General features: G+C 45.0%; 1 protein-coding gene across 1 annotated transcript; it reads left to right on the top strand.

Annotated features, from left to right (window-relative positions):
- Positions 1–8,056: 8,056 nt before the first annotated feature.
- On the top strand, positions 8,057–13,709 carry LOC135458550 (acrosin-like). The gene is made up of 5 exons (XM_064733761.1): positions 8,057–8,141; positions 8,876–9,085; positions 10,174–10,439; positions 12,304–12,449; positions 12,966–13,709. Exons 1-5 carry the CDS (start codon positions 8,071–8,073, stop codon positions 13,551–13,553), a joined length of 1,281 nt encoding a protein of 426 aa, XP_064589831.1. The 5' UTR covers positions 8,057–8,070; the 3' UTR covers positions 13,554–13,709.
- Positions 13,710–14,029: the final 320 nt, after the last annotated feature.

Genomic DNA, 14,029 nt, shown 5'->3' on the forward strand with positions numbered 1-14,029 from the left:
AATATCCACAGCAGCGGGGAACTGCCCTTCTTCCACTCCCACCCCAGTGCAATGCTCCACTCCTCCCAGTGTCCCAGCCATCCCAGGTGTCACCATGATACTTTATGGAAAATCCCTTTACCAGGACTTTTTCTCCTGGGAAGCTTCAGCTTCTCCTTGTTTTGCTGCTTTGGAATGTGATTTGGAGCATTGTTTACCCAGCTTGTGAATTGTTTTAATTTAATGACCAATCACAGTCCAGCTGTGTTGGGAATCTGGTCAGTCATGAGTTTTTATTAATCATTCCTTTCTGGCTTACTTATGTATCTTTTCTCTTTCTATGGTATAGTTTTAGCATATACTGCAATAAATATAATATATCATATACTATATACTATATACTATATACTATATACTATATACTATGATATAATATAATATAATATAATATAATATAATATAATATAATATAATATAATATAATATAATATAATATAATATAATATAATATAATATAATAATCAGCCTTCTGAGAAACATGGAGTCAAATTCTCTTCTCTCACCTCATCCTGGGGACCCTCACACCACCACACCAGGGCATTTTAGAAAGAGGGATTTTATCCCAGTGATCCCAGAGCATTTTAGAAAATGTTCTTTAGAGGGATGATAAACTGACAGTTTTCTGTGCAATAAGTCAAGAGGGTTTAACTTGCAGGAATAAAGACTTGGAGCTACAAAGAGGTGTCTTCATGAAGGGCAAGACAGCTGGATAGGACAAGTGTCTTCTAGGCTTGAGTGCTCAAAGAACATAAACTCATGGGGCTGACGAAGGGCTGCTGTTCTCCTGTGGAAACCCAGGGCTCCCAGGGAATATTTCTCTGTCTGCTCTGGGGTGCCCTGACCCCCATGGGAGCTCTGACTTTGACCCTCATTCATGGAGAAAGTTTCCCAGACTTCAGCATAGACTGGAACCCACAAAAGTGTGAAATGGATTATAGAGAGCAGTGTAGGTGTATCACTTGATGAGGAATTGAGGTTTTGGGGTTTTTAGTGTGTTGTGGATGGAAGCAAGATGGAGGGCACAGGGTGTCATCCTGGGTTTCTTCTTCATGGCTCTTCTTCCTTCTTCTCCGTGGGTTTGGGTGGCATTTTGTAATTGGGCAGAAAAGTCCACATTGGGATCAGTTATTGGGTTAAAAGGGAAAATAATCCAGGTGTCAGTTCTTAATTGGACAATTTAGCCTTAAAAGACCTTGTAACCAGAGATTGTTGGCCATTTTGTGCCTTCTAATGAAAAGCTGCCTAACTCAGTAGTGAGACTGTTTTACTGATAAGAAATAATAAACACCTGAGTCCGATAATGAAATACCATCTCAAGTGCCTTCAATGCAGACCCAGAAAAACCAATGACTGGTACCACCACATTCTCCCTAAGTCTAACTCCATGTTCTGTGAATCCTTGGGGTTTGACAGACAGATTTTCAGGGAGAATTCCCAAGGAGATGCTCCCCCAGCACTCACAGGCCCGGCTGTGCTCGCGGGACAGCAGGTAGTTGGCCAGCGGCGGGGTGTAGGTCAAGCACTGCAGCACAGAGTTGAGGAAGCAGGTGTTGCCCACGTTGAAGAGCCCAGCCCCAGCATGCTGCCTCTGCTGCCAGACCATGCAGATCTTCTCCGGTGGAAAGAGGATCCTTTTTGGAGGAGCTATTCCCTCAGCAATGACTGCGGAGAAATTCCGGTTGGGGAAGAGGTGAGGTGAGGAACAAAAGCTTATTTAAACTTTGAGCTCTCCACACAAACAGTCAGGACAGCCAGTTCAAATCTTCAACTCTCCATCAGTGGAACCCTAGCACTGCCTTTGACATTTACGGCTTTGGAAAATTCTGCTCCCCTGCTTGCTTTGCCAAGAGTCCAACAAACCCCAACTCTGATTTCTGGGCCCCAGGGAACCTTCTTTTCTCATCAGAGTTGTAGATTGGATTATCAGGTCAATCTTTCCCTGATTGTAACTTATTGAAACTTATTGAAAACAAGAAACTGAACACAAAAGGTAACTCAAGGATGAGATGAGGAACAAAAGCATATTTAAACATTGAGCTCTCCACACAAGCAGTTAGGACAACCAGCTTGAATCTTCAACTCAGTATCAGGGGAAGCCTAGCTCTGCCTTTGAAACTTACTGCTTTGGAAAATTCTGCTCCCCAGTGTCACAGACATATTTTATGAAAAATCCTTTTGTTGGGATCTTTTCTCCTGAGAAGCTGGGAAGCTTCAGCTTCCCCATGTTTTCCTGCTTTGGAATGTGATTTGGAGAATTGCTTACCCAGCATGTGAAATTGTTTTTACTTGGTGACCAATGACAGCCACCTGTGTCGAGGCTGTGAGCAGCCACAAGATTTTATTATTATTTTATTATTTATTTTTTATTATTTATTTTATTATTTTATTTTTATTTAATTTATTGTTTATTTTAGTATTTTAGTATTCATTATTTTATTTTTTATTATTTTATTTTTATCCTTTTCATTCCTTTTTAGCCTTCTGATGAAATCCTTTATTCTCTTAGTATAGTTTTAATATATCATTTTCTTTTAATATAATATATATCATAAAATAATAAATCAGCCTTCTGAAACAATTCAGATTCTCATCTCTTCCCTTGTCCTGTGATCTCCACCACATTTGGTGACCCTGAGTAAGGAAGATTCCCACATCCCTGTTTACTTTGCAAGAGTCCAACAAGCCCCAATTCTGATTTCTGGGCCCCAGGGAAGCTTCCTTTTTCACCAGAGCTGTAGATTGGATTATCAGGTCAAGCTTTCCCTGATTGTAACTTATAGAAAACAAGAAACTGAACACAAAAGGTAACTCAAGGATGTCAGAGCTCTCTATGAGCAATGATGTTTCAAAGTCTTCTAAATAGCGAAAAAGGAGGGACAAAAGGTGTTTTGTGATTAATCATAAACACCTGGGTCAGTCTGGCTGCTGTCAGGAAATATCCCAGAGCTCACTCTGGGTTGTGAGCACATAATTCTGGGTCTGACCAGCAGTCATGTCAGTTATCTGTGGGGATTCACCAAATCCAACCCTGCCAGTGAAGCTGCTACTCACAGAAATCCTTCCCTGTTGTGGCCATTGCCTCTCTCAGGAGCAGAGGGCAAAGCTCTGGATGACCAAGGACATCAGGACATGCTCCAGAATAGAGAGATCTCTGTCAATCCCATCACCTGATTGCAAAGAAATTAGTGTAGTTCACCAAAAGTATAAAAAATACAACCAATAGAAGAGCATTTCCCATTCAGAATTTCAGCAGTGCCTGTACCAGCTGCTGAACTGCAGGCTCACACCTTTGGGATCAGTGACAGAGCCCCAGCACACAGGAGGTTCAGAGGTCCCTCTGAAGAGCTCCAGGGCATGTTCCCTTCTCTGGCTTTCCCTCCTCCTCTGCAGGAGTGCCCAGGTTTCAGCCACTAATTTAATTTAACTGCTGCCTTTGCTGCTCTCCTTTTTCTGTCTCACTCCCTCTGCAGCAGCCAGGGTGGGCTTTGTGCCCCTCAGACTACAATCACCCCCTACTTACCCATCCTTGGCTAAAGAGAATCAGCAAATAAGAGCTCTGGCCTGGCCTGTATCTGGGCAGCCACAAGGTACAAACCAGCCTAGATTTTTATCCCATATCTCCTTCCTCTGTGATCTATCTTGTCGCAGACATCTTTTTATGAAAATCCTTTCTTTAGGATTTTTCCTCCTGAGAAGCTGGGAGGCCTCAGGAACAAAATGCAAACAATGGTTATCTGCTGCTGTGGAATGCAACAGGTGCATCTGTGATTGGTCTCATGTGGTTGTTTCTAATTAATGGCCAATCACAGTCAGCTGGCTCAGACAGAGAGTCTGAGGCAGCTGCCTTTGTTATCATTCTTGCCTTTCTATTCTTAGCTTAGCTGGCCTTCTGAGAACCTTTTCTTCTATTCTTTTAGCATAGTTTTAATGTAATATATATAATAAAATAATAAATCAAACCTTCTGAAACATGGAGTCAAATCTACATCTCTTCCCTCATCCTAAGACCCCTGTGAACACTGTCACACTATTCCAAGAGTCAAATCATAATTACCTTAGAGAGGATGAAAGTTGAGGAGGACAGTAAGCAATAAATTTGTTTAAAAGGCAGGCACATGAGTAGTAGAGGAAGAAGCTGAGTTATCCTGCAGGCCAGCTCTTTCATTAGCCTGCCCTCAGGACACCCAGCATGGGGCAGGTGAGGTCACAATCACTGCACAGGTGCCACATCCCTGCCCCTCTGTGACACAGGGATGTGTCCCCTTGAGGCCACATGGGCACAGGTGTGACCGTGTTCACAGGGATCTTATGTTGAAGGAAGAGATGGAGTTCTGACTCCATAATTCAGAAGGCTTGATTTATTATTTTATTATATATATTACATTAAAACTATACTAAAAGAATAGAAGAAAAGGTTCTCCTCAGAAGGCTAGCTAAAAATAGAATAGAAAGGAATGAGTAACAAAGGTTTGTGGCTGGGACAGAGAGTCTGACTCAGCTCACTTTGATTGGCCATTAATTAGAAACAACCACATGAGACCAATCACAGATGCACCTGTTGCATTCCACAGCAGCAGATAACCATTGTTTACATTTTGTTCCTGAGGCCTCTCAGCTTCTCAGGAGGAAAAAATCCTAAGGAAAGGATTTTTCATAAAAAGATGTCTGTGACACACAGGAACCCACCTGGCTCCTCTCATGGTGGAAGTCACTGGGATTTTCCCTGAGCTGCTGATGAAGAGGGGTTCATTGGAAAAAGCTGCCACTCCTTCCCCAAACCACAGAGCTGAATGAGCACGGGTTTGCCAGAGCTGTCACAATCCTGGGCACAGCTCTGCCTGGCACACAGGTCACTGAGGATTTCTGTTCCACTGGCAAACACCCAAGGCCCTCACAAGGTCATTTCCAATTGTGGTAAATAGGTGTGATTCGTGCTGACAAAATTGACAACAGTAATAAATATGGATACAGTAATTAAGATTTGGAAATAATGAAACAGTTGAAAGATGTCATGCCAAGAAACAAACGGAGAGGAGGGGTTCCACCTTCCCCCCCTTTCCTGCAGATGTTCAAGGGCAGGAAAAAGCAAGAGAGAACAGTTACTAAAAATTAACAGAAAGAAGGGAAATCAGGTTGGGTCCCAGGAAAATGCCAATTATAAGAGATTTACTGCTTTGATGCTTAAATGCTGTAATGTGTTAGTTTTGGCTTGCTTGGTGCACATGTGTAACCCAAAGGTGAATAAAAGGACATCAAAGAAGAGGAGAGGCCTTCATCAAAAACAACCCCCCAAATTATCCCTTATTTTTAATCAAATTATATTGTCAATATGTATTTTCTAAACTATTCCATTAAAATTGCTGCTATCTCAATAATTTGGTTTACATTGTACTATCTTGGTGCACATGTGTAACCCAAAGGTGAGTTGAAGGACATCAAAGAAGAGGAGAGGCCTTCATCAAAAACGACCCCCCAAATTATCCCTTGTTTTTAATCAAATTATACTGTCAATGTATATTTTCTAAACTATTCAATTAAAATTGCTGCTACCTCAAATATTGTTTGGGGTTTTTTTTTTTATGGTGGGGTAATTGGGCAAACATAACATGATGAATCAAAAATGGGAGGAGATGGCATTGACACATGGCATATAAGGGGGGAATATTCACTTGGCAAGCTTGTATGTGAGGTGGCAAGGGTCCAAAACCCTGCACTCTGTACCCTGTGGTTATCTGTACCCTTATGGTTATGTGGTTATCTTTTGATTATATGCTGTTATTGATTATATTGATTATATATTGTTATTGTTATTAAAATTGCTGCTACCTCAAATATTGTTTGGGGTTTTTTTTTTTATGATGGGGTAATTGGGCAAACATAACACAGTGAATTTTATCTGCCCTCAAATTACCCCAGGCTGACCTGGACCAGCACCACCAAAGGAACCCTGCAGAGCCTGAGCTGAGTGAATTTTTAGCAGTTTCACATTGGCTCCTTCCTCCAGGCTTGGTCAGGCTGGGTTTGAGCAGACACAGCTTTAGCCAGATTCCTGCTCAGGACAGCTGGAGGCAGATTTGTTCCTGCTGCACTTGATCCATGTGGTTTTGGGCCATGCTCTGAAGTTCTGAGCAGCAATTGGTGTTCCTCATGCTATTCACCCCTGATGCCTTCAAATTTTCCTTTTCTATTTTTCATCTATTTGTAATACTGCAATTCTTGCATATAACTCTAAACTCCATGTACAGTGTGAGCTGCTGCTTTCCCATTCTGGTCAGACACAACAATTCCTCTCCAAGGACACCTCACTGCCTCAGGCCCCAAGAGATGTGAACAAAAGTGAGTTGGGGGGAGCAAACTTGGGGTAAATTACTTCATTACCTGAAGCTGTAATTGGAAGATTAACCCCCAATATGAAACAGACCAAACTTATAAAAATATAAAAATCCATGACTCATGGTTCATTTTTGGGTGTAGCATGTGGAGGAACTTCATCTGCCCAAAATGTACCTTTATTGAAGGTCCTTCAATAAATATACACACTTTTTATTCCACTTTTATTTTATTATTATTTTATTTTAATAATTTTGTCTGGCCTCTGTGTTTAGGTAGTCCCAAAAGGCATCACCCCCACTTGAACTGGGGTTCAAGTTCTGTCACAAGACTGTGAAAGCAAGGATGGATTTTTGGAGATCAGGGCCCACCAAACACCTTGCAGCTGGGGAGAGTCTGAGGCACAGGCAGGAGGTGCCACAACCACCACAAACTCCATTTATGTTTGTGTTAATTTAGGAATTAGGTTTTCCTTCTCACTTCCACCTAGGCAATAATTGCACAAAATTATTTCCCTGCAAGCCCCACAGCAGCCTCAGATCAGGATCCAAGAAAAGATAACTATTGTGTGAATATTAAACAAGCTTTAGTGATGTATAGTTTTGTTATTGTACTTTAGATTTGTCATATATTGTTATGCCTAAGAAAGAAGAAATGTGTGGTTCTCACATTAATAATGGCACTTGTGACCACTGCCATAGAGGGGCCTGGCAGCTTTTAATTTAAAAATTTAAAACTAATTTTAATGAATTTAAATTAACTTTTAACTTCGGGAACAAAGTTTGGAAAAATTACTGGAAAAACTATTGACACACTAAAGTTTTATTAAACTAACCTTAACATGCCTCAATGAACAAAGTCTGAATATTGCTGAAATGGGACATGAGGAATACAGAATTTAAAGATCTTAAGGACATTTTGAAGAAATCAGAAGAAAAAGAAGTACATGACAGAAAACTCTCTATTATATTGTGATTGTTGTATCCATGTGGCCAGCCAAGAATTGGGATTTTCCCCAGAGGATCCAGGTGATGGGCACTGTGACAAAACTCCTCCCAGCCAAAGTTTATTCTGCTCCCTCTGAGCTGGGGGGAAGCTGCAGTTTCAGGGGAGGAAGATCTGCTTTGTGCACTTCATTTTGATGCCTCATCAAAACCACTGCTGATATAGATAAAAATCAAAGGGTAAGAGCCCAGGGATGCTCCTGACAGCCTTAAACAAAACAGAATTTGGATCCTGATTGCTCCCTAAAAGAGGGAGAACCTGGGTGTCCCTGTGCTCCCTCAGAGGAACCTGGGTGTCCCTCTGCTCCTTTTGGTGAACCTGGGTGTCCCTCTGCTCCTTTTTGGGTACCTGGGTGTCCCTCTGCTCCTTTTGGTGAACCTGGGTGTCCCTCTTCTCCTTTTGGGGAAGCCTTTGGAGTGACTTTCCCTTTGTGCCAGATTTGTCATTTTGCAGGCACAGGACCCCTTTTTCCTTGCATGACCTTCAAGATCCCTCCCAGCCCAAACCATCCTGTGTTTCTCTAAGGCTGTGGCCTTTCCCTGCCCTCTGAGGCCACCGTGCCCAGAACCTGGAACCACCCAGTCTGTGACATCAGCCCCAGGGCTGCAGGTGCCAGGGGCAGTGCAGCTGCTGCGGGCACTCGGCTCACAGGCTGCCCTGGAAGAGACAAGCCTTTGTTTCTTTCAGCTGGCAGTGATGAGCCTGCTGTACCTCCTCATCCTCCTGGCTCTGTACACACCTGCACATGGCACCTGGGACAACTGCAGGTATGGCCCCAGGCTCTGGGAGGGGGCTTGTCCCCCATTGTCACACCCCAAACCCCATCTGGGAGGGGGCAAAGGAGCCAGAATGGGCAGCAGAAGGTGCTGGGCAGGGCAGTAATCACAGAATTCACAGAATTAACAGAATCACTGGGTTGGAAGAGACCTTCAAGATCATTGAGTCCAACCCAGCCCCAACATCTTCTCCACTAAACGTTGGCACCCAGTGCCACATCCAGGCTTGTTTAAACACCTCCAGGGCAGTGCCCACCTCCCTGGCAGCACATTCCAGTGCCCACTCCCTCTTTCTGTGAAGGATTTTTTCCTGATCTCCAGCCTAAACTCCCCCTGGCACAGCTGGAGGCTGTGTCCTCCTGTCCTGGTCCTCTTGTCCTCTTGTCCTGCAGAGGAAATGACCTTGTGGGAATGGTGTGAGCACAAAGGACAGAACAGAATGACCAGGTTGGAAGAGACCCCCGAGATCATTGAATCCAACTCAACCCCAACATCTTCTCCACTAGACCCTGGCACCCAGTGCCACATCCAGGCTTGTTTTAAATACATCCAGGGATGGCACCCAGCAGAGCTGGGGGAAATCACAGAATCACTGGGTTGGAAGAGATCTTCAAGATCATCGAGTCCAACCCATTCCCTGACACCTCAACTAAACCCGGGCACCCAGTTCCACATCCAGGCTTTTGTTAAACACACCTAGTCTAATAATGACTTTGTGCTTCCAGAGGGACCTGTGGGCAGCGGCCCATGGCTGACTACGACTCCATAACTGCTGACTACAGAATCATGGCTGGCGCAGGGGCCCTGCCCGGGGCCTGGCCCTGGATTGTCAGCATCCAGGACCCCAGGAAAGATGGCAGCGGCCACACGTGTGGAGGGTCCCTCATCAGCCCACAGTGGGTCCTCACAGCAGCACACTGCTTCCTCCAGGCCAGGTAAGGAGGAGATTTTGGAATAATTACCAATGTAGCCAGACAGGACGTGCCTGAGTTTGTCTGGGCCTTGGGGCCAAACCAAATAGCGGCACTGTGGTGTTTTACCCCACAGACACTTTTGGCTGGCTGGGTGTGTGGTGTTTCACCCCAGAGACACTTTTGGCTGGCTGGGTGTGTGGTGTTTCACCCCACAGACACTTTTGGCTGGCTGGGTGCTGCAGCTGGGCCTGTGTGGACAAGTGCAGGCCTGCAGGAGCTCTGGTGGTGCTGGGATGGAGCTTCCCCCTATAACAGGGGCTGCTCCTTGGGTTTCCCTCTGGCAGAGAAGCTTTAAGGCGATGGTGAAGTAAAGGAGTCAGGTTCTGATGGAGGGTTTGGATCCAGAGCTTTATTCTGGCCCACAGTTCTGCTGTATCTAAAGCTTGCATCTTGCAGCTTTCCCAAAACCCTCTAATTTTGTAGATTCCCACAAAATCCTTTCTTCTATTCTTTTAGTATAGTTTTAATGTAATATATATCATAAAATAATAAATCAAGATGTGACGGTGTTCACAGAGATCTTAGGATGAGGGATGCGACATAGATCTGACTCCATGTTATAGAAGGCTTGATTTATTATTTTATGATATATATTACATTAAAACTATGCTAAAAGAATAGGAGAAAAAGTTCTCATCAGAAGGCTAGCTAAGAATAAAATAGAAAAAGAAGGAATGAATAACAAAGGTTTGTGTCTCGGACAGAGAGTCCAAGCCAGCTGACTGTGATTGGCCATTAATTAGAAACAACCACATGAGACCAATCACAGATGCACCTGTTGCATTCCACAGCAGCAGATAACCATTGCTTACATTCTGTTTCTGAGGCCTCTCAGCTTCTCAGAATGGAAAAATCCTAAGGAAGGGCTTTTAATGAAAAGATGTCTGTGACAATCAAGCCTTCTGAAACATGGAGTCAGATCCTCACCTCTTCCCTCATCCTAAGACCCCTGTGAACACGGTCACAGATGAAAAAACACAAAAGCTCAAATCCTAAGGCATCACCAGCACCCAGCTCTGCTCACTCTCAGCCCTGTCTGTGCCCTGCAGGAACGTCACCAAGTGGCGCGTGCTGATCGGGGCCACCCAGCTGAGCCACCTGGGCCCCGAGGCTCAGGTGCGCCACGTCAAGAGGCTGCTGGCCCACCAGGAGTACACAGCTGACTCCCAGCAGAACGACATTGCCCTGCTGGAGCTGGACGAGCCTGTGGAGTGCAGCGACTACGTGCAGCTCGCCTGCGTGCCCAACGCCTCGCTCACGGTGTCGGAGCTGAAAACCTGCTACATTGCTGGATGGAGTTCTGCCAGTGCTAAAGGTGAGTTTCCAAAAATTCACTTATTCCAGCCTGTGGGTGAGCTGGGCTGTCTTGGTTTGGAAAGCCAGGAGTCTGCTAAGGAAGGCAGGAGCCTCCCCTGAAATGGAGAGTGTAAACCATCCCCACCCTTCCGAATTGCTATAAATTTTAAATTAAGGGGCTCTCAGGCAAAAAAATATGGCAGCAGGAAATAAAAGTTCTTTAATAGGGAAGGAAAAAAAATAAAAGGATAAAATAAATAATGCAGTACACTAGAACAACAGTGACAGAGTCAGAACCCAACCTGACACCCTGTGGGTCAGGGTGTTGGTGGCAGTGCCATTGGAATTGTGGCTGCAGCCTTAATGCAGTGTCAGGGGTGGCTCTGTTGGAGCAGGGGGATCTGTAGAGAAGGATGTGTTCTTCCTCTGAAGATCCAGTGGAGGAAGAGGCAGCTGCTGCTCCTCTGGGGAATCCAGTGCAGAAGCCGTGCTGGTGTCTCAGAACCTCTGGATTATATCTGGGTAGCAATGCTTGGCTCCTCCCTCTGGGCTCACATCTCCCAATGGGATGTTACAGTTCTTATCAGCCATGCAGGGACATTCAATAGCTGTTATCAGCAATGTCCCCTCCCAGGGAGGTGTGAATGTGGTCACTCAAAGAGAGAGATAAGACAAACAAGGAGACAAAGGATAGTTTTGTCAGTCCATCAGCAGAGGGCACATTCCTATAGGGTACAGCCCTTCAACAGCTGCTCCAGAAGCAAAGCCAAGCCCTGGGTGTGGGAATCCACAAAATCAGAGGGTTTTGGGAAAGCTGCAAAAGGCAGGCCCCAGAGGCAGCAGAACTGTGATTAAAGCTAAGCAGCAGCCATGAGATAAGTAAGCAGAAAAATTATTTCAACTGTAGAAAAGCAAGGGCAAATAGAACAATGGTCTGTGTATTAACGCTTGTCTAAAATAACTCTCTAAGCTACAGAAAAGTTTATCTAGCAAAATATTAAGAAGTTTGAAGCTTAATATTGGAGCTCTGTGTAAAGCTTACAAGTATTGTATTTGAAATAAGCAAGCATTGTTTTAACCAAAGGTACGTGTGCTGATAGTGATTGGATGGAACTACTGTCAATGTGCTTTTGCCTTGTGTGATTGGTCGAAAAACTTATAAAGTGAGTTGTTACCTTAAGTTCTTAGTCTGCTGCCTGAGATGTGAGCTGCTAGCATCTTCCCATTATCATAACCACGTACTGAGAGTGATGCTGGAAAATAAAACAGCTTAAGGCACTTTCCACAGCAGCCCCATCCCATTCATGATTTGTACAGAGACCCCTGGCTGGCGTCAAAGGGGAATGACTTCACCCCCAGTGAGGCAAAGTGGAAATTTTCCAGGGTAGAAACCCATTTTGATTTAGGTGAAATGTACACCTTTGTGTTATGTCTGTAGTTTGAAACATAGCTCTGTAGCCTGACTGCAAGGCCTAGGCTCAGCAATTCAGTGAAGGACAGAGATAAGGGGGGGAGACAGAAAGTCATAGAGAGAGACAGAAACTGCTGTGAGAGCAGGTCAACCTGACCTAGGAATTCTTTCTGATAAAGAAGAACTAGCAGCAAATGTCACACGAAATTCATAAAAATGAATATGTATGAACCTATTGTGAAATTGTATGCATATGCATTTGAGAGGGGGATAAAAAGGGACCTGAAGTTCCCACAGGTACACATGCCTTTTAAGGAGAGCAATCTCCACATGTGTCCGGTGCTATAATAAACATACCGGCTTTACAACTTCCACAAAGCTGTGGAGTTTTGGGTTATCTCCTCAAAACACCAGACAGGGGAGTGGAGGTGTCAGGGAGCTGCTGGGTGCTCACTCCTTGCTGTGCTCCCAGCTCAGGGTGCCAGCGATGTCCTGCAGGAAGCCAAGGTCCGGCTCATGGACATTCGGCTGGTCAACAGCAGCCGCTGGTACGCCGGGGCCATCCACACCCACAACCTGTGTGCTGGCTACCCACGGGGTGCCATGGACACCTGCCAGGTAGGACTTCACTTTTTTGATTCTGAAAAATGCCTATTTTATCATTTTCGCAAATATTAAAATGACCATTATATGTGTTATGTTAGAAAGTGATGCTGTATTAATTTTCTCAAGTAGTGTGTTAAATGTAGTTTTAGGTTATGACATAATGTTAAAATGGAGGGTTATAAGGTCAAAATGTTAAAATAGAAATAATGTTAAATAATAGAAACTAATAATGTTAAAATAGAAACTATGTATGTGGGATATTTTTTTAAAGAAAGGAATGAGATACTCACACTGAGATAGCAGCCACAGGACACCTAAATCTTTCAAAGAAAGAGAATTTATTGCTCCATTATCAGAAGAAACAAACTTCTTCCCACCTCACTCAGCCCTGAAGACACCGTCAGGATTCCGAGGAAGAAGTTGATGATGCCCAGACAGAATCCTGTGTTTGAATGGAATTTATGCATCATGTCTGAGGTGTATGAATGTGCAAGAGCAGCCACCCTAATCGTCCTTCCTGTGTTGCAGGGTGACAGTGGAGGGCCTCTGGTGTGCAAAGACAACCGTGCCAGCTACTTCTGGCTGGTTGGAGTGACCAGCTGGGGGAAAGGCTGTGCCAAAGCCAAACAGCCCGGAGTCTACACCTCCACTCAGTACTTCTACAACTGGATCCTGTTCCAGATGGGCGTGTGCCCACCTGTGACAGCCACTTCAGCGCCAGAGTCACCCTGCATCTCAATGCCTCTTGAGCAGCCAACACCAACACCAACACCAACACCAACACCATCAGGCTGCTCCACCTCTACTACCACTGCATGTCCACAGACAACTGTCACGGAGGCTCCAACACCAGAGCCAACCTTCAGCACAACCCCCTCTGTGCCGCCCACACCAACACCAACAGAGGCAGGCTGCTCTACTCCAGCCAGTACTTATCAGCCAACTGCAGCAACCATGCCAGAGATAGCCTGGCCCTTAAATTTCTCTGTGGAGCCAATGCCAACAGACTCTCTATTTCCCACGCCACACCCCTACGAGATACTGCAGCACTTCCTCACTCAGGTGCACCAGATGCTGCAGAGCCTCATGGGGAACAAGACAGAAGCAGGAGGATGAACAAGATCCAGTGCAGGGTGCAGTGGGCCATGACCACTTCACACTGGGGCAGTGCCTGCTGATCCAAAGGCAGCCTCAGGGTCAAAGGTGTCCTCTCTCCTGCCCATCTTCCTCCTCTGCACGCACACAAATGCTGAAATTGAATTAGTTGTGGAAATAAAGTTGCCTATAGCCACTGTTAGCACGTGTTTGCCGTCCAGTCCAGTCTCCTGTGCAAGACAAGGAGTCCCAGGCCAGGCACCAGCAAAACAGAGCTGTGATGGGAGAAGGGAACACTGGTCACAGGGGCTACAGCTCTTGAGGACAGCAGTAGGGAACGCGGATTTATGCTGCCCATCAGGGGGATCCCTGGGTGTGGGACTTGAAACTGGGTTCTCTGGTGACTCAGGAGATGTGGCATTCACACTCTCTGAAAAATCCCTTCGCCCAGGATTTTTCTCCTGGGAAGCTTAAAAGCCTCAGAGAAAAGGAAAACA

This window comes from Zonotrichia leucophrys, chromosome 27 (assembly GCF_028769735.1).
Source record: "Zonotrichia leucophrys gambelii isolate GWCS_2022_RI chromosome 27, RI_Zleu_2.0, whole genome shotgun sequence".
Taxonomy (NCBI): Eukaryota; Metazoa; Chordata; class Aves; order Passeriformes; family Passerellidae; genus Zonotrichia; species Zonotrichia leucophrys.